The sequence below is a fragment of the Macaca fascicularis genome, chromosome 5 (assembly GCF_037993035.2).
Source record: "Macaca fascicularis isolate 582-1 chromosome 5, T2T-MFA8v1.1".
NCBI lineage: Eukaryota > Metazoa > Chordata > Mammalia > Primates > Cercopithecidae > Macaca > Macaca fascicularis.
In genome coordinates this window covers 189,551,951-189,569,884 of record NC_088379.1, presented here as the reverse complement: position 1 = coordinate 189,569,884, position 17,934 = coordinate 189,551,951, and the positions used below count along the sequence as shown (strand labels likewise).

The 17,934-nt window shown below is 44.1% G+C and overlaps 1 protein-coding gene across 16 annotated transcripts in view; it reads left to right on the top strand.

Annotated features, from left to right (window-relative positions):
* Positions 1 to 17,934, top strand: part of ACSL1 (acyl-CoA synthetase long chain family member 1) — an 80,072-nt gene that overhangs the window by 43,598 nt on the left and 18,540 nt on the right. For all 16 annotated transcript variants that reach the window (XM_045393109.2, XM_045393108.2, XM_045393116.2 and 13 more), the window contains 5 exons: positions 3,169 to 3,283; positions 7,815 to 7,879; positions 11,351 to 11,452; positions 14,767 to 14,866; positions 15,088 to 15,266. In XM_045393109.2, coding sequence (XP_045249044.2) covers positions 3,169 to 3,283; positions 7,815 to 7,879; positions 11,351 to 11,452; positions 14,767 to 14,866; positions 15,088 to 15,266 — 561 coding nt within the window. The remainder of the gene's footprint in view (positions 1 to 3,168; positions 3,284 to 7,814; positions 7,880 to 11,350; positions 11,453 to 14,766; positions 14,867 to 15,087; positions 15,267 to 17,934) is intronic.

Below are 17,934 nucleotides of genomic sequence, written 5' to 3'. Positions count from 1 at the left end.
TAAACTTCTCTTTTCTGAAGCCTACCCCCAGTGCCCAGTCTTCTATTGGATTAAAGGGAACAGTTTTTCTTCTCAGCCATCCTTCTTTCTGCCTGCACCCCATTACCTGTCAAATCCTGTTCCTGAGTGCTGCAGCACGCCCGGTGCCTTGGTCCTTCCCGGTTCCCAACTCCCACTGCCCTCTCCAGGTCTGTAGGAGTTGGTTTCTCTCCAGTCTCTCCTCTCCCTCGTGTTCCACACACTGCGTGCACTTCTTGTAGATTTCTTTCTAACCCGTTCGCCTATCCTCACCACTTCCCTGCTGGAAACCTCAGTGTCTCTAGCAAGGTGTTTGTCAAACCTTAGCGGCCCCTGGAAGGCTTCTGAAAGCGCAGATTGCTGGATTGCATCCCCAGAATTTTGGATTCGGCAGGTCTGCTGTGATTTGCTTTCCTAACCAGTGCCAGGTGTTCGGCAGACCACACTTTGAGAACCCTGGCTTTAGGATGAGCCTGTGCACCTGAGATTTCAGGCTTGCTTCTGTCTGTTCATCCTGACTCTCCCTGCACTCTTCTGCTCAGCCAGGGCTCCCTGAAGTCCCTCTGGTCACTTAGGGACAAGACTTGGGCTCCTTCAGAACAGGCTTGTGTCTTGTTCACCTTATCCCCATCTGCCCATTCACAGCTAGGGGAGTTCCTCTGCAGAGTGCAGTTGAGGAGATAGTGTGAAAAAGACCATGAATGCTTTTCTGTTGTGTCAAGAGGTATAGAAGGCACCGTCCTGAGCAGAGCATCGTGAGGACCTCCCTGTGGGCGGCCAGGCCGCCTGCATCTCCAGGCCATGCTGAGACAACCACACTTCACCGTCATGCTTGGTGCTTTTCTTTTCTCTTTTCACACCCTCTCAGTCTTCCTGTTTTCTATCATTTTGTCCGTTCCCCCTTTCTCTTCCTGCCTTAGCCTTGGTACCTGAGGTGTTTTTGGTGGCTTCATGGGTTAAAGAGGCTTCTGATACTCTCTACCAAGCCAGAAAATTGCTTCTGAATTTCAGGCTATTTGTTGGAGTCAAGATTGAGGTGATGGAGGACTTGTACTGTAGTTAGAGCATGTTACCGGGTGCACAAGTAATATTCTACACAATCATATTTTACAGGAAAGTTCCTCTTTAACAAAAAATAACCCTGGAAGTGGACTCATGATGTCTCCATGTTACAGAAAAGAAAACAGACTCAGCAATTAAGTAACAACAATGCGTGACACTGATGCGAAGATACTCTCCCATTCTTGTGCACACAAAGAATAACGTGTTTGCTTTACAAAGCAGCATGCTGTAGTTAGTAAGTGTGTTTGGAATCACAGCCATAGGTGTTAGAAAGTTTCTGCCAAGAGAGAGAAGACATTGTGATGATTAAAAGATATGATTGGGTCATATTTACTCCAGAAAAGTATTTGCAGTTTTGGATCAAGAGTTAAATACACATATGTAGCACACAGTGGATATTGACAGAATGTCTGTAAATGTATAAGCATAGAAAAAAGACTGGGAGGAATTTACCAAACTACTAATAGTAATCATTTTTCCTTGATATACTTCTGTATCACTTAAATGTTTTTTAAACAGTATATACATAATAACTTAAGGATGGACAAAAAGCAAAAGAGCTTGTAGGAAGAGGAATGGATAATCCTAATGAAAATACAAGAGTCCATGGAAACAGATCAGGCAGTCGTCACCTTCTAAGGGGTCTCCCTGTGAGTTCATCCCCTGGCACCCATCCATTTCCTCCTCCGCGCTGCCCTCCTCAGCGCTGCCACCCTACTCTGAGACCTAGCTTTTCCCCACTTCTTTCTGGTGTCTCCTGTTTTCTTTCATCACACCTTAAGCCAGAAATGATCTCTTCCACTTTTGGACAGCTCTTTCCTGTTGGTACCAGAAGTTATCGTATCACAGTCTAATTTCTCCAAGCATTTCCAGACTGTTGTAAAAGTGAAGGCCCCTCTCTGAAATTTAAAGAACAAGTGGCAGGCTCTAACGTCACAGTCACTGAGCTTTTTTTTATCAGTCTCTAAAAAGTGCTTTTTGGCTTTCTGTGGATGTCTGGATGCCTTACAGTGTCCTTTGGCCCCAGAGGACTCAGCAGCTCCCATTGGAGACCTGCTACCTCTAAAGACTACTGCTGCTACTGTGGGAGGCTAGGCCCTGCCGCCTTATCCATCATTAGGAGTTCTTGTGCATAGCAAATATACTCAGGAAGCCAACAGATGAAGACGACTTAGAGAAGGGTGCACAGCGATGTCAAGTCTGCACACCTATAAATGTTGCACCTAAAACTAGTGAAGACCTGTCTCTGCACAATCATATGTTTTGTAGCCGATTATTTTAACTGTTAGAGATGCTGTGAAAGAAAGTGAAGTTTCTAACAGATTACATTGCGCTTGGTGAGGAGATAAAACAGTGGAAATAGTCTCAAAAAGAATATAGGAAACATTTTAGAAGTATAGCCAAGTGGGGTTTCATTTCCACCAGGGCTGAGCAGGATCAGTCCTCTGTGTTGTGGATGGCAGTGGCTTGAGAACTGGCAATGTGTGTAGTGGTGGCAGTTTCTGGCTCTTCTCTTGCTCTCTTTGGCCTTATCTGGCAGGGCCAGCACTTATAGGTCTGTGAACCTGTTTTCTTTCTTCAGGCATCTTTTTGACAGCCCTGTTGTCTTAGCTGTGGTACCCCGGAGCCTGTGCTTACCTCTAGGCGAACGATGGGTTTACCTCAGCACATCTTCCGCCACAGTCTTTGAGCACTCGCTCACTGAGCAGCTGTTCCGCAGGGGGCCGCCTGGAGGGGTGCGGGTACCACAGGGGCGTGTTAGACTTTGTATTTAATTTTTAAGCATTTTATTTATTTTTTTAATGGACAAATACAAATTATATGTATTTATGGTGTATAATAGGAGGAACGAGTTCGGGACATCTATTTTTAATTAAAATGGTGACTGTGCATTATTAGTTGGTGACTGTAGTTAATAACAGTGTACCGTATACCTGAAATTACTAAGAGAATAGATTTTAAGTGTTCTCACTGCAAGTAAGTGATAAGGATGTAAAGGAATGGATATGTTAATTAGCTTGATTTAGCCATTCCACAGCGCGTTCGTATTTCATCGCCTTCTAACACGCCCCCTTTCTTCTTGGATAGGGCAGTGGTGGTGCACGAAGATCCGCACTGCTTGACAGCGACGAGCCCTTGGTGTATTTCTATGAGGATGTCACAACGTTATACGAAGGTTTCCAGAGGGGAATACAGGTGTCAAGTAAGCATTTTCCTGCGTTTGCGTGGCTGCCGCTTGCTGTGTTTCATGAAGAACGAGTGGCCTTTCAGAAATGCACATTTGCTCTATCTTTCGCCGCCTTAGTATCGCTCAGGCCCCTCTGTGTCCACTGTAACTTCCCCAGAGTCTGTCCCAAAGCTCACTGGACCCTCTAGATGTTCCCTATGGCCCCGGGGCTCCATGGTCAAATATGTGAGTGTCACATTCTGTATTTTATGGTGAGTCACATGTTACACCAGTGCACAGTAGGCTCTGACGTTTCCTGCAATAAAGAGGTCGTTAAACTGGTTCCAATCCAGCATTTTTCATGCTTACTTGACCAAGAGACCCATATTTTGAGAAAGAAATACTGACATCCCAGGATGGCAGTGTTCTGTTAGAGACACTTGGGAAATGTTGGCTCATGGGATTACCCTTAATTATTAACTGTGGCGTAAGAAACCCTGTGATATCCAGCATACCTCCTTTCCAGCCTCTGTCCCTCCCAGGCCTCCTGTATATGGCTCTCAGGTCATACTGAACTTCCTGCAGAGCCACGACTACCTCTGCTCTCTCCCCAGCCCTGAGCCTTTGTGCAGTTTTATTTTGTTTTTTAGAAATGGGGTCTTGCTATCTTGCCCAGGCTGGACTCAAACTTCTGGCCTCAAGTGAGCCTCCTGCCTCAGCCTCCCAAAGTACTGGGACTACAGGTGTGAGCCACCGTGCCCAGACTTGTGCACTTTTTTTTTTTTTTTTTTTTGGAGACGGAGTTTTGCTCTTGTTGCCCAGGCTAGAGTGCAATGGCGTGATCTTGGCTCACCGCAACCTCCACCTCCCAGGTTCAAGTGATTCTCCTGCCTCAGCCTCCCGAGTAGCTGGGATTACAGGCGCCCACTACCTCGCCTGGCTAGTTTTTGTATTTTTAGTAGAGATGGAGTTTCAACATGTTGGCCAGGCTGGTCTCAAACTCCTGACCTCAGTGATCCACCCGCCTCGGCCTCCCAAAATACTGGGATTACCGGCCTGAGCCACCATGCCCAGCCATGCACTTGATCATAAAGCCTCTTTCTACCCCCAGCCTGGACGCTTGATGTATTCTTTAATCTTTTAAAACTCTCTGCATTTCACCTTTTCTCTAAAACCTTCCTAGTCTATCATTTTCATCCCCTACCTCCCAGTGAGGTATTTCTTCCCTTTTCCCTTCCAGCACGTTATATTCCTTCCGCATAAACCCTGATGGCGCAGAGGTGTTCGCCTGGCATTCTGCCCCCCTAGCCCGAGCTCCTTGAGAACAGGGTGGCTGTCAGTCATCTCTTTTCACAGCATTGACGGTGCCTGGCATACAGTGAGCGCCCCACTAATTCATCCTCAGTGAAGGAGGGAGTACCTCTGGTTTCTCCACCCCTCTTTCTGTTTTAGCCACTTCATTTTTGCTTATACCAAGTACTTCTCTAAAAATGGTCTTGGAATCTGTGCTTTGTTATTTAAATCCTCTGATGCTTAGCTTTTATTTGGGCCACTGCTAGCTAGATTGTAATCCCTTTATGGTCAGGAACCATGTGGTATTGCTGGCTCTATCCCTCATGATATGTTGCATGTAATATGCACTCAAGAAGTGCCTATTGGCCGGGTGTGGTGGCTCACGCCTGTAATCCCAGCATTTTGGAAGGCCGACACGGGCATATCACGAGGTCAGGAGTTCAAGACCAGCCTGACCAACATGGTGAAACTCCGTCTCTACTGAAAATACAAAAATAGCTGGGCATGGTGGCACGTGTCCGTAATCCCAGCTACTCGGGAGGCTGAGGCAAGAGAATCGCTTTAACTGGGGAGGTGGAGGTTGCAGTGAGCCGAGATTGCACCATTGCACTCCAGCCTGGATGACACAGCGAGACTCCATCTCAAAAAAAAAAAAAAGCCTATTGTTTTTTGCTTAACACTGGTAACTGGATGTCTCAGCTTGGCGAGTTTGTCCCAGTGTTCCCATAGCAGGTGCATTAAGCCCATTACAAAGGAAGAGCAAGCTTACTTGTGTGTTATTTAATTTATGAACATTTTCAAAGTTGGTGTCAAGGTCAGGATTTGTCTGTGATAGTAAATATCCATCAGGTGGATCAGCCTAACATGTGGCACATGAAGCAGAGTGTGTGTGTGTGTTCGTGTTCGTGTTCTTTACCACCATCACAGAGCATGTGCAGTTCTTGGAAACTGCAACTTGAAAACGACTATAATGAAACCAATTTTCTCATAGGCTAATTGATATGAACAAGAGTTAAATTCCCACAGCATATTTCTAGTCACAAAAACATCACCAAACTTCTAAATAAAGACCACACTTCTTATATTAAACATTGAAATAAATGTGAGTGCTACATACATTTAGGAACAATTAATACAAACAAGTAAGATAAATATTTACCTGTTTATTCCAGTTCAGGGTCATGGGTGACTGGAGCCCATCTGGGCAGCTGAGGATGTCAGGGGGGAACTGCCCTGGCCAGGACACCCTCCCATCGTAGGGAGACTCATACTCACACCCACTCACACTCACACTCACTAGGACCGTGGAGATGCACCAGATCACCTCACAGGCACAGCTTTGGGATGTGGGAGGAAGCCAGAGTTCCCAGGAAAAACCACACAGATGTGGGGAGAACGTGCAAATGAAATGCCGTTATTTGAGGACCTGCTGTATATATGTAAGTGTATATACATTCATCGAGGAGTGTGGTGACTTACATTATGCTTTTGACTCTCCCCTGATCTGAAGACAAGTCACATAACTTTTCTTTGGTCACTTGCTCCCCCTGGAAAATGAAAGTCCTATGGATGTGTCGGAGAAGGTGAAGGAAAGTGAGTCCAGTCTTCTTGATCTGTACTCATTGAAAGGAGCTGCTTTGCAGGTCTCAATTTACTTCCTTTTTTATTTTTATTTTTCCAGAAGATCTTTTTATTCTAAGCTTTGATTTTCTTAGGCTACTGTAGAGTTAAACTTCTACAAAAGAGCAAGACTCAGCATTTGGATAAGGGGTCAGAAGTTTGTTGAATGATAGAAGAAGCCCACCTAGAGGTTTTAAACCTCGTACTTTAAAATTGCACCAAGGAAGCCATTTGTAAAGATTGAGCTCCCTGCTTCTCAGTGGTTCTCATCTCTAGCTGCACTTTTGTGCCATCGGGGAACTCCTGGAAAATACTGAGACCCAGGCCCCATCCCTATTCAATGGAATAAAAAATTGTAGAGCCTGGGTAGAATAGAGCGTGGGTATAGTATTAAGTTCCCCCGGTGAGCCTGCAGCTTAACCGACTAGTTCTAAAGCTGGAGTTGGCATAGGTTTTCTGTAAAAAGTCTGATAGTAAATATTTTTGGCTTTGGTGCCATATGGTCTTGGTTGCAACTACTCAACTGCAGCCTTACACAGAACAAAAATGAATCAGTGTGGCTGTGTGCCACTATCACTGTGTCCACAAAAACAGGTGGTGGGCCTGATTTGACCCTTGGCTGCAGTGTGCCGGTCTCTGTTTTTGAGGAATAAAATCGCATCATTTCATATGGCTAATGCAATTTTTTTTTCCCATCTGGAAACAGCATCTGATTGAACTCATCTTGTATGGCCCTTGTTACAGTCTCTGTAAATTGGAGAGGGTCCGAGAATAACGCTGTTTTCATCAGGACTGTTTTTAGGGATGGCAAAGAAGTCAGTGTGTCCGGCCTGCGTCCTCCCCAGCCGCGCGGCTGACTCCTGAATCTGTGTGTGCGGCACACTGTTGTCTGGGGCATGATCTGTGTGATGGGGCCAGCCCTGCCTTCCGTCCTACTTCCTTAGGTCCTCACGTCAAATCAGAGCCTCCTCACGAACACTCAGACCTGACGTGCTAAAGCCAGATGCACTATGGTCCCCTTTTGCTTCTTCGAAACCTCAATGGGAATCGGGAAACATCTCGATATTTCCTTTTGCTTCACAAATGGCACTTCACGTCCCCTCACTTTGCATCTTTTCTTTGTTTTTGTTCTTCTGCAATCACGACTTCACCCATGTAACTAGGATTCCAGGTAATTCTTGATACCTTTGGTCATCAAAATTTGGACACATGAAGAATTATATTTTCCTTTCCGTATGCTGAGTTAGAATGCTTTAGACCTCTTGAAAAGTTTTGATGAAGATCTCTTCTGAGAAGGTATCCCTTTACCACTACAGCGGGATCTCTTCACCACTCATCTGCTGACTCCTGGTCTAAAGCAGTGGGGTGTTAAAGAGGAATCACAAATGAAGTGCCCTTAAGAGTTGGATTTTGCCATTTCTCCCCTCATCCCCCTCTCCTGCCCCAATTAAACAAAACAGAAATAAACCAGCAAAGAAAAAATCAGACCAAAACTGAGGGAGAAAACATTTCCAATCTGAAGCCACCATCTACTTATCTGAGGACTAAAGTAGAGTCTAGCTGATGTTTAGTAGGTTGGGGCTGGGATACAAATTAAAATCTGGGAATATGTATGTATGTTCAGCCCATCCATTGTTTTTTCTCTGTTTTTTAGATAATGGCCCTTGTTTAGGCTCTCGGAAACCAGACCAACCCTATGAATGGCTTTCATACAAACAGGTGAGTTTGTATGAAACAGGCTCTGTGAACTCCTCTTGCAAGCAGGGATGCTTCCGTATGTGAATTCTTGGAGCCAGAAGGTTGCTCCAAAGTGTATGTGCTGGACCATCTCAGAGCCTTGCCGTAAGCATGGGGCGTCCAAGGAGAAACTTGACACAAAGGTTTGGGGAGAACAAGTTAAGGAATTTAGCTAGTGGTTCAAAGCACTGTATTTCAAAGCTGATGTGGATACATTGTGAAGTCGAGTATAATTTTTAAGATAAAATTTTAGAAACTCTCCCAGTTCCCCTGGCGGGATAGGATTATTCCTCTCCACTTGAAGGGTACTAGAAAAACTCAGAAGCCAGAACGTGGAAGCATGTCCTCATTTTACGGATGAGGAGGACCTGTCTCAGGAAGAGAGGTGACTCACCCAAGGTCATAGCTGGTTAGTGGCAGAAACAGGACCAGAAGCAAGGCCTGCAGCCTCTTGTGTGGGCTTTCCTAGTGCGTGCTACTGACCCTCAAAGCTGTGCGTGGCCAACTCACCACCTGTGTGACACCCCCAGGGCAGCCGCAGGGAGGAACACAGATGTTCGGGGAAGACACTTGTGTTACTGTAGAAGCACAAAGGAAGCTGGGATCTGAGTGTGGTGACCCTTGTCAGGCTCTAGTCCCCACCCAGCAATGGCCACAACTGTGGAAACAGCAGTTCCTGAGTGTCAGTAGCAGTGTAGGAGGACATTGCTGTTTATTTATTTTTTTGTCGTGATTACAATGAATGTGGATGCCACGGTTCTTCCCCAGTGCACACGGCACCCCGGGACAGGCAGGTGCCCCAGACATGCCAGCTCTGCTTTGCTGCCTGCTGCTTCCACACAGCTGTCCAGGAAAGGCTTCCGCCCCTGGCTCCCCCTCTCCTGCTCTAGGGGCAGGTAATCATGCGGATTCCTGAATACAAATGCACTTGCTTCTTCTGGGTTTTGTGTGAAGGGCAGTTTAGGGGCTGGTGTATTTGGGGTGCGTCTGTGGAAGGGATTGTTCTCTGCAGCTGCAGAGTGTGTTTGCAGAGTGTGTGGATTGCTCTCAGACTGAAGTGCGTGATTCTCCCCGTCCGTCCTCTGGGGTCGACAGGATGCCGAAGGCTTTGCTTGAGAGGTGTTCGTCTGTCTCTCGAGAGATGGGGAAGTGACTTCTCACACCTCCACTGTAGAAGGAGCTAGGAACAGTAGCTCACATGACTGGAAGGATTTCCCATTTTTATTCTGTCCTACCAGAGCCCAAGTTTCCTCTGTAAATACTAGTTTCCAGGATCCTTCATTTTCACAAGTGTAAGAACAGCCTGTGTGTGTTGAACATGCGTGTGTTGTGTGTGATGATCCTGAGGCGTCATGGAGTCCTCTGTGTCTCCTGAGTTACTTCTGTTGTTTATTGGCTGGAAGAGAGAAGACACATCCATTGCAGATTGGCATTTTTCAAGGCAGATGGAAAATCACTGGGGTTTCTGAAGGTGTGAATCTATGCCTTGCACGCTTCATTTGGAAGTGGGTGAAGATACAAAACTAAAGCCAACTTTGGATTTGTACATTCAAATCTTTTTTTTTTTCTTTTTCAGTCATCCAATGAATATGACCTTTTGGTGACTAGGAATGCCTTAAAGGGGTTTGTTTTTTTTTTGTTTTTTGTTTTTAAGAATGTATGACCGATCTAGAAATATAAATGTGCGTGTATTATTCAATCATATTTACCAGCTATGTAGCATCCAATTGCAGGTATTTCTCAGGTTCCTATTACTTAAATGCAACCAAGACTTTTGAACTCATCTGTGAAGAAGAGGATAGTAATGAACCTGTTTGTGTCATCCTATTGTCACCTTACCATGATCACTCTGTTCCCCATAGGCAGGGCCAGGATGGTGCCAAGGCCCAGAAAGTAGGGTTCCAGGCCAGGAGTAGGTGTGGCCTTACTTCCTATGGGTATGGGTGTGCTTTAAGAGTGCTCTTGAGAATTTGCCAACTGAGAATAAAGAAAATAGCTCCAGGCCAGGCACGGTATGCCTCATGCCTATAATCCCAGCACTTTGGGAGGCCGAGGGGGGCAGATCACCTGAGGTCAGGAGTTCAAGACCAACCTGGCCAACATGGCAAAACCCTGTCTTTACTGAAAAATACGATGTGGTGGCAGGTGGTGTAATCCCAGCTACTCTGGAGGCTGAGGCAGGGAGAATTGCTTGAACCCTTGAGGCAGAAGTTGCAGTGAGCCAAGACCATGCCCCTGTACTCCAGCCTGGGCAACAGAGTGAGACTCCATCTCAAAAATAAAAAGAAAAGAAAAGAAAAAAGAACTGCAAAGTTTAAGATTTTTTAAAAATTTTAATTTATTTGGGATAGGAACGGGGAGAGGATAGGATAACCCTGCCGAATTTTGCAAACCTACCAATTTTTACTTAGTTATTATAATATGCATTTTTATATTTACATGTGTTGCTTATCATTATAATATTGTCCTAAGTTTGATATAGTTTTCACAATTATAATATTAACTAACCATGTAGCATTTTCTTAGTGATTTACCATCATTTACTTAATCACCAGCCATGATTAGGTTTTTTACCCTGGAGATTTTTGATGCAATAATTTTGAAATATTTGCATATGTTTATACGTAGGTTTTTTTTTTTTTTTTTTTTTTTTGAGATGGAATCTCACTCTGTCACCCAGGCTGGAGTGCAGTGGGATGATCTCAGTGCACTGCAGACTCCACCTCCTGGGTTCAAGCAATTCTTCTACCTCAGCCTCCTGAGTAGCTGGGATTACAGGTGCACGCCACATGTCTGGCTAATTTTTGTATTTTCAGTAGAGACGGGGTTTTACCATGTTGGCCAGGCTGGCCTCGAACTCCCTCAAGTGATCTACCCGCCTCGGCCTCCCAAAGTGCTGGGATTATAGGCGTGAGCCACCATGCCTAGCCTATATGTAGGCTTTTAAAAACCTCCTCCTGAGATTGAATTGTTTCCTAAGAATACGTTCTTAAGAACAGAATTGTAGAACTTCAGGATAATAGCTTGCTCTTATTTTTTATAGGTCTCTCAAAAGTTGCTGTTTCTGTGTTTATACCAAATAAACAAGTTTTGGCTGCTTTATAAATTAAAAAAAATCCATCTCTCTACTATTTTTATAATTTTATAAAACTAAAATAGAAAAAAATGTATAAGAAGCCTTGCCATATAATTATCTGTGACCTGCAGCCGTTGGGATAAGATTAATTTGCTTTGCAGAAGGAACCCTGCGGTCAGTTCTCTTAATTCTGATTTCTTGTGAATAAAACCTTGTGCTTTACCAAAAAACCTACCAATAAAGGAATGCCTGCGTGTTCCCTCTCCCGTTCTGTGTGCAGCGTTGCGTGCTGGCTGAGACGTAAGCCTGTCCTCTGGTCAGCTTTGGTTCTGGAGTTGGGGCACAATCTGTTTCTGACTTTCTCCTCTCCATTTTAGGTTGCAGAAATGTCGGAGTGCCTAGGCTCAGCGCTGATCCAGAAGGGCTTCACAGCCACCCCAGATCAGTTCATTGGCATCTTTGCTCAAAATAGACCTGAGGTATGACCCAGTAGGTACTTGCTGTGCATGATTTGGAGAATTCTCCAATGTAAGAGCCTAACTTCTGCTAGAGACCAGATTTTGTAGTCTGATTGCTACTAAAAGTACAGCTTTGCGTTACACCTTAGAAAGTTACACATACAAAAACCTGAGCCAGGGCTGGGCGCAGTGGCTCACACCTGTAATCCCAGCACTTTGGGAGGCCGAGGTGGGTGGGTTACCAGAGGTCAGGAGTTCCGGACTAGCCTGACCAACATGGAGAAACCTCATCTCTACTAAAAATACAAAATTAGCCAGGCCTGGTGGCACACATCTATAATCCCAGCTACTCAGGAGGCTGAGGCGGGAGAATCGCTTGAATCTGGGAGGCAGAGGTTGTGGTGAGCCACCAGTCCGGGCAACAAGAGCAAAACTCCCATCTCAAAAAAAAAAAGAAAAGAAAAGAAAAGCTGAACCAGGGCCTTTTAATCGCCTTTAAGAGAAAAGAGAAATCACTTTTCTGGGGGGGGATTATTTTAGTTTTTTTAAACCAGGTTCCCCAACAAAATCCTTAGAACAGATAACTAACAAAGGAGATTTTTTACTTTAAGAGTCACCTCTGTGGTTAGAAAAATGGCATTAATAAGTTATAGAGAGATTTAGATACATTTTTGTTAATAGCAGGCTTCTTTTTTTTTTTCCTTTCTGAAAGGTATGAGGCTTTCCTTCTGGTTGGTTTCCAGAGTTTAAAATACCATGGGTGATGGGGACAGTACTCAGCGCTAGCCGGCCTTCATTTGCGCAGTCTGTCATTGGCGGTCTGGGCCCAGCACGGTTTCCATAAACCACTGTGTAAAAGTGTATTAGTCTGTTTTCACGCTGCTGATAAAGACATACCTGAGACTGGGAAGAAAAAGAGGTTTAATTGGACTTGCAGTTTCACATGGCTGGGGAGGCCTCAGAATCATGGCAGGAGGTGAAAGGCACTTCTTACATGGTGGCGGCAAGAGAAAAATGAGGAAGAAACAAAAGCAGAAACCCGTGATAAACCCATCAGATCTCATGAAACTTACTATCACAAAAATAGCTGGGAAAGACCAGCCCCCGTGATTCAATTACCTCCCCCCGGCTCCCTCCCACAACACGTGGGAATTCTGGGAGATACGATTCAAGTTGAGATTTGGGTGGGGACGCCGCCAAAACATATCAGAAATTGAGTTTAAATGAGCAGCTCTTTTGGAAGTATAGCTTATGGTGTGACTCAACAGATTAGTAGATCTAGCTGGCCTGGAAAAATGGAAGCATCTGGCTTGAAGAAATCGAATTTATTCTTATACCTGCTTGTGGCCAGCAGACATGTTGACACAATTCCTGTGCTACTGACTTTTTTTTTTTTTAATAAATAAAGGTGACTTCTTTAGAGTTTTGTGGTCTTTCAAGGGGAAAGCAGCATTCTCCACAGCTGGACTATGACTGGGCTTTGTAGAATTTAGTTTTTTTCATCCCAAATGAACACATCAAAATGCTTGTTTTGATGGAATTTTATCATGAATCTAGAACTGCAGAACGAATCTCTTCAAGAAGTAGGTTCTTTCCTATATTTATGAGTTTGTTCAACAAATGTTTGCTGAGCACCTACTATATGTCAGACACTGGGGGGGGGGTGACAAAGCACAGTAACTCAGCCCTTCTTCTGAGGTACCACATAAGGAAAGACCTAAACACGGGTGCTTTCTGTGTCATGTGGTACGTGTGGTTGCAGGGCAGGATTATGGGAGCTCAGTCAAGGAAGGCTTCCTGGAGGTGGCACCTGAGTAGAATCTCGAAGGAAATAGGGGTGGGGAGGCCAAGGGAATGGCCACGTTCACACCTGTGTCTGGGAGTGGAGCATTTTCATGTGGCAGAGTGGCAGGAAAGAGAGCCTTCCTTAAGCGTCACGTGTGCCTAAGGAGCTTGGACCTGATCTCTCTGTTGCTGGCTGAAAATTCCTTCCGGGAAAACACCGAAACTCAGAAGCCCATTTCCAGGCCAAGTGGATGTGAGTGGGTTGTGCCCCCTTCCCCCGGCTGTGCCTTTATCTGTCCTGTGTGTCAGAGCTCTGCAGATGATTTCATTAGAAAAGTGCAGCCGGAGGCAGTGGGGTGCCCTTGGGTATGATGGTGAGAGAGTGGGCTTTCACCTTAGTCCAGTAGGGAGGGCAGTGGCTACGTGGCCAGTGCCGTCAGAGACACCTTACTGCGTCTTCCCTGTGGCAGTGTGGCCAGTTATCGTCTCACTTCCTTCCTTCACTTTTCTAGAGGGATGTTCTCAAAACAGTTTTGCTGCTAGACAAGGTACTCCTTCCCCTATTCCAGGGCATACAGTGCCCCACAGCCACTGTTTTGTGAGAGACTCTCAGTGGCTGCCCCCTGCTCTCCAGCCAGAACCGTCTGTGCCAGTCACATCGCTCTAACCCCCTGCTTTTGATCCTGCCGTCCCCTCTGTTAGCATCTCCCTGCCTCCATCTCTGTCTTTTTCTCTCTCTCTCTCTTTTTCTTTCTCTTTCCAAAGGCAATCTCAGTTACACCCTCCCAGTGGCATCTGTAACTACCTTGGCCAATGGTGGACTTTCTTATCTTGAGTCAGTCACTATCTGATATTGCTAATTATCTTTTAACATATTTGCCTCAATTCTTCAGGCAGATTTTAATTTCTCTTTCTTTCTTTCTCTCTCTCTTTCTGTCCTTTTCCTTTCCTTTCTTTTTTCTTTTCTTTCTCAATCTCTCATTTTTCTCTGTCTGTCCTCTCTCTCCTCTTTCTTTCTCTCTCTCTCTTTCCTTCCTTCCCTCCTTCCCTCCCTCTCTTTGTGCATACATACATACATACAGGATCTCACTCTGTCACCCAGGCTGGAGTGCATTGGTGTGATCACAACTCACTGCAGCCTCAACCTTCTGGGTTCAAGCAGTCCTCCCGCCTCAGCCTCTCAAGTAGCCGTGACTGCAGGTGTGTGCCACCATGTCCAGATAACTTCTGTAGAGGCAGGGTTTTGCCATGTTGCCCAGGCTGGTCTTGAACTCTTGGCTCAACTGATTCCCCCCACCTTGGCCTCCCAAAGTGCTGGGATTCCTGGTGTGAACCAGTGTGCCTGGCCTTAATTTCTTTTTAAGAATGGGGCAAGTGTTTTGTTCTCATTCTGAATCCCTCATAGCACCTGGCACAGAGTAGTAGATAACACAAATGTTAATTTTGCTGCGTCAAAGGTTTTCACGTTGAATCTCTCTTGAGTATTGTTCTCCTTATTGATTCCATGATGACATCTTGTTTCCTCTCCCTGACCTTTACTGTTTGTTTAGTGGGTGATTATTGAACAAGGATGCTTTGCTTATTCGATGGTGATCGTTCCACTTTATGATACCCTTGGAAACGAAGCCGTAACGTACATAGTCAACAAAGGTACGTCTGTGATCTTTGCCTGGATTATTGGCATAGTTATTGGTCAGGATCAGTGACTTTACATTTGCTTACATTTGATTTGACAAAGATTTTACATGTAAATGTATATTTACCTTTTTATCCAAAGAATGTAGTACTTCAAGTATCCTTGTGCTGGATATGACAGAGTCAATCTTTTAACATCCCAGAGCTTATTCTTCGTTGTATCTTTTCATTTACAGCTGAACTCTCTCTGGTTTTTGTTGACAAGCCAGAGAAGGCCAAACTCTTACTAGAGGGTGTAGAAAATAAGTTAACACCAAGCCTTAAAATCATAGTTCTCATGGATGCCTACGGCAGTGAACTGGTAGAACGAGGCCAGAAGTGTGGGGTGGAAATCATCAGCCTGAAGGCGATGGAGGTGAGTTCGCAGTTCCCCCGCCTCCTTCCCCGAAGGCTTTCCCGGGGGCATGTTGGCTCACACGTGCTATCCAGTGCTATCTAGTGCCATCGTGCAGTCCCAGCGCTGGCCGGTCGCCTCCGCAACCCATGAAAGAGAGCAGAAATTTCTGTCTCATTGCTGGAGAAAGGATTCTACATGTGTGCCCAGTGTTAACACATCACACCTTACCCAAGTGCTTTCAGCACTCAAATATTTATTCCAGAGTACTGACAAGCTGTGCCGGGAAATGCCAGAAATGGGAATTACAGCTTCAGGCAGGTTTCAGTTTCTGTGTCTTCTTTGGCTTTAATGCCTTTTACTTACTAATTTTTCTTTAATGCCAAGCCAAATATAGAAATCAACCTCATCGTTCTTTTCCCTGGGTGGCTCGTGGAGAGTCCTGGTGAGTTTCCAACATACATGTTTGATTTGGTTTATTTTCGTATTGACTCTTTTAAGAGTCATACCCATCACAACTTTAAAGGCAGCCGATCCAGGAGAGTGAGTGTGGTCCATGCTCAACCTGGGTGCTTGATGTCAGATGATACAAGAAGTTGATCCCCGTCAGCCGGACTTGGATTACAGTTCCATCCAAGGAGCATGACCAGAGGAGGATCTTTTTATATACATATCATAGCAAGTCATAGGAAAATAGAGTCAGTCATTCTCTTTCTGAAGGAGTTAGAAATATTTTTCTGAAACTGTTATAAATAGGATTTTAAATTTTTATGTGTAATTTTCCTCCTTCTACAAAGAATTTGAGGCTATAAGTAAGGATTCATAAAACCTTTCCTGAGGAACCTAGTAGGCACAGGGAAGCACGTGTGTTCTAATAGAACCTTCTCTCTTGTGCATGTGTGCGCCCCTGCCCAACACGCTCTCTCAGTAGCATGGAACTGGTTCCGTAAGTGCTGAGCCACGTGCTTCCTTGTTGAATTGGGGTTTTAGTTAGCTTGTTACCTGGTTTTTCCCCACTTCCCTTTTTTCACTTTTAACCCCCTCTCACTATAATGTAATCTCTTTTTCCCTTACCTTCCCTTTTTCCCTTTTTCTCCCCTCCCTCCCCATAGATGCAGGAATTTTTCTGGTGTTTTTTGACTGCTGTATGATAAAGAAGTAATGTTGAAATTTAAAAATTATTTAGATGATTGAAGATTATAATATAAAGTTTATATTAAAATATTAAATTATAGAAGACATTGTTTTACACTTACCTGCTTGATTTATACTTAGTTTTTAAAAATATTCTGAGCGAAAGGTGAAGGTCTAAAAAAAAAGAATTTAAAACTAGCATTATGGTTGATCTTGTGTTGAATTTATATTAATGTATATTTTTACAGGATCAAAAATAGAATTATTGTATTTGGAATGTTTACATTTTTCAGTATTTTAATTATGAAAATTTTAAACATCCAGTTGAAAGAATTGCGTAGTAGACAGCTGTATACCCACCACCAATTGACATTTTAGTATATTTGCTTTATCACTTATCACTTCATCACTTTATCCCTCCATTCATCCATCCATCTTATTTTTTTTGATGCATTTTTAGTAAGTTGCAGATTTTATTACCTCTAAATACTTCAGTGTGTTTATCATTAACTAGAATTCAGTTTTTGTTTATGGGTGGTTTTTTTTTTCTTGGAACATAAAAACGGCAACTTTTTTTTTTTTTTTTTTTTTTTTTAATAATTGTAGTATTTGGCCAGGCGCAGTGGCTCACTCCTGTAATTCCAGCACTTTGGGAGGCTGAGGTGGGCGGATCATGAGGTCAGGTTGAGCCTGGCCGGCATGGTGAAACACCGTCGTACTAGAAATACAAAAAATTAGCCTGGCATGGTGGCGCACACCTGTAATCCCAGCTATTCGGGAGGCTGAGGCAGGAGAATCGCTTGAACCCAGAAGGTGGAGGTTGTAGTGAGCCAAGATTGTGCCACTGCATAGCAGCCTGGGCGACAGAGCGAGACTCTGTCTCAAATAATAATAATAATAATAATAATTGCAGGATTTTTCCTAAGTGATACTGTAAGAGAGATGTAAGGCTGTGAAACTTCGTGGCAACGGTGCACTAATTTGGATAATGTTTGTTCCCAATAAATTAAGAGCCAAATTGTATGTAACTGGTGCTTTATTTTATTTAACATCAATTTTTGAAAACTTGGGCATCTCCCGAAGTTATGTAAGAATTTTTAATAGACAAGTAGAAATCTGGAGCTAATGACGGTTATTTTGAAAAAAATATACAGAATTATTGCTTTAGCTTTTGGCTGACCTCTAATTGGATATATTAGTTCCTGTTCTTAATCGGTGGTCTGCCACTTACATCATTTAAAATGTAATTAAGATTGAAAACTTAATAAATGCTGGGCAGAAACTCAGCGAGCCCTGAGCACATCCATCTAATTTCCATGTGAATTGAACATGTTCAATGGCATGTTCATTCCATATCCTCATTCACGCTGTTCCATTTTAATAGGAAAAGAATATAAATTGTTCATTTGTTAAAATTAATAGATATTAAAGTGGCCACCAAGACTGCACTCATGCAGTCAACCAAACCCCATCAGTGGTAGTGACTGGAAACCTGCCGCTGGGAAATGCTGTGCCCACGCAATGCGTCATTCTTAACCTGTAAGTCCATTCAGGA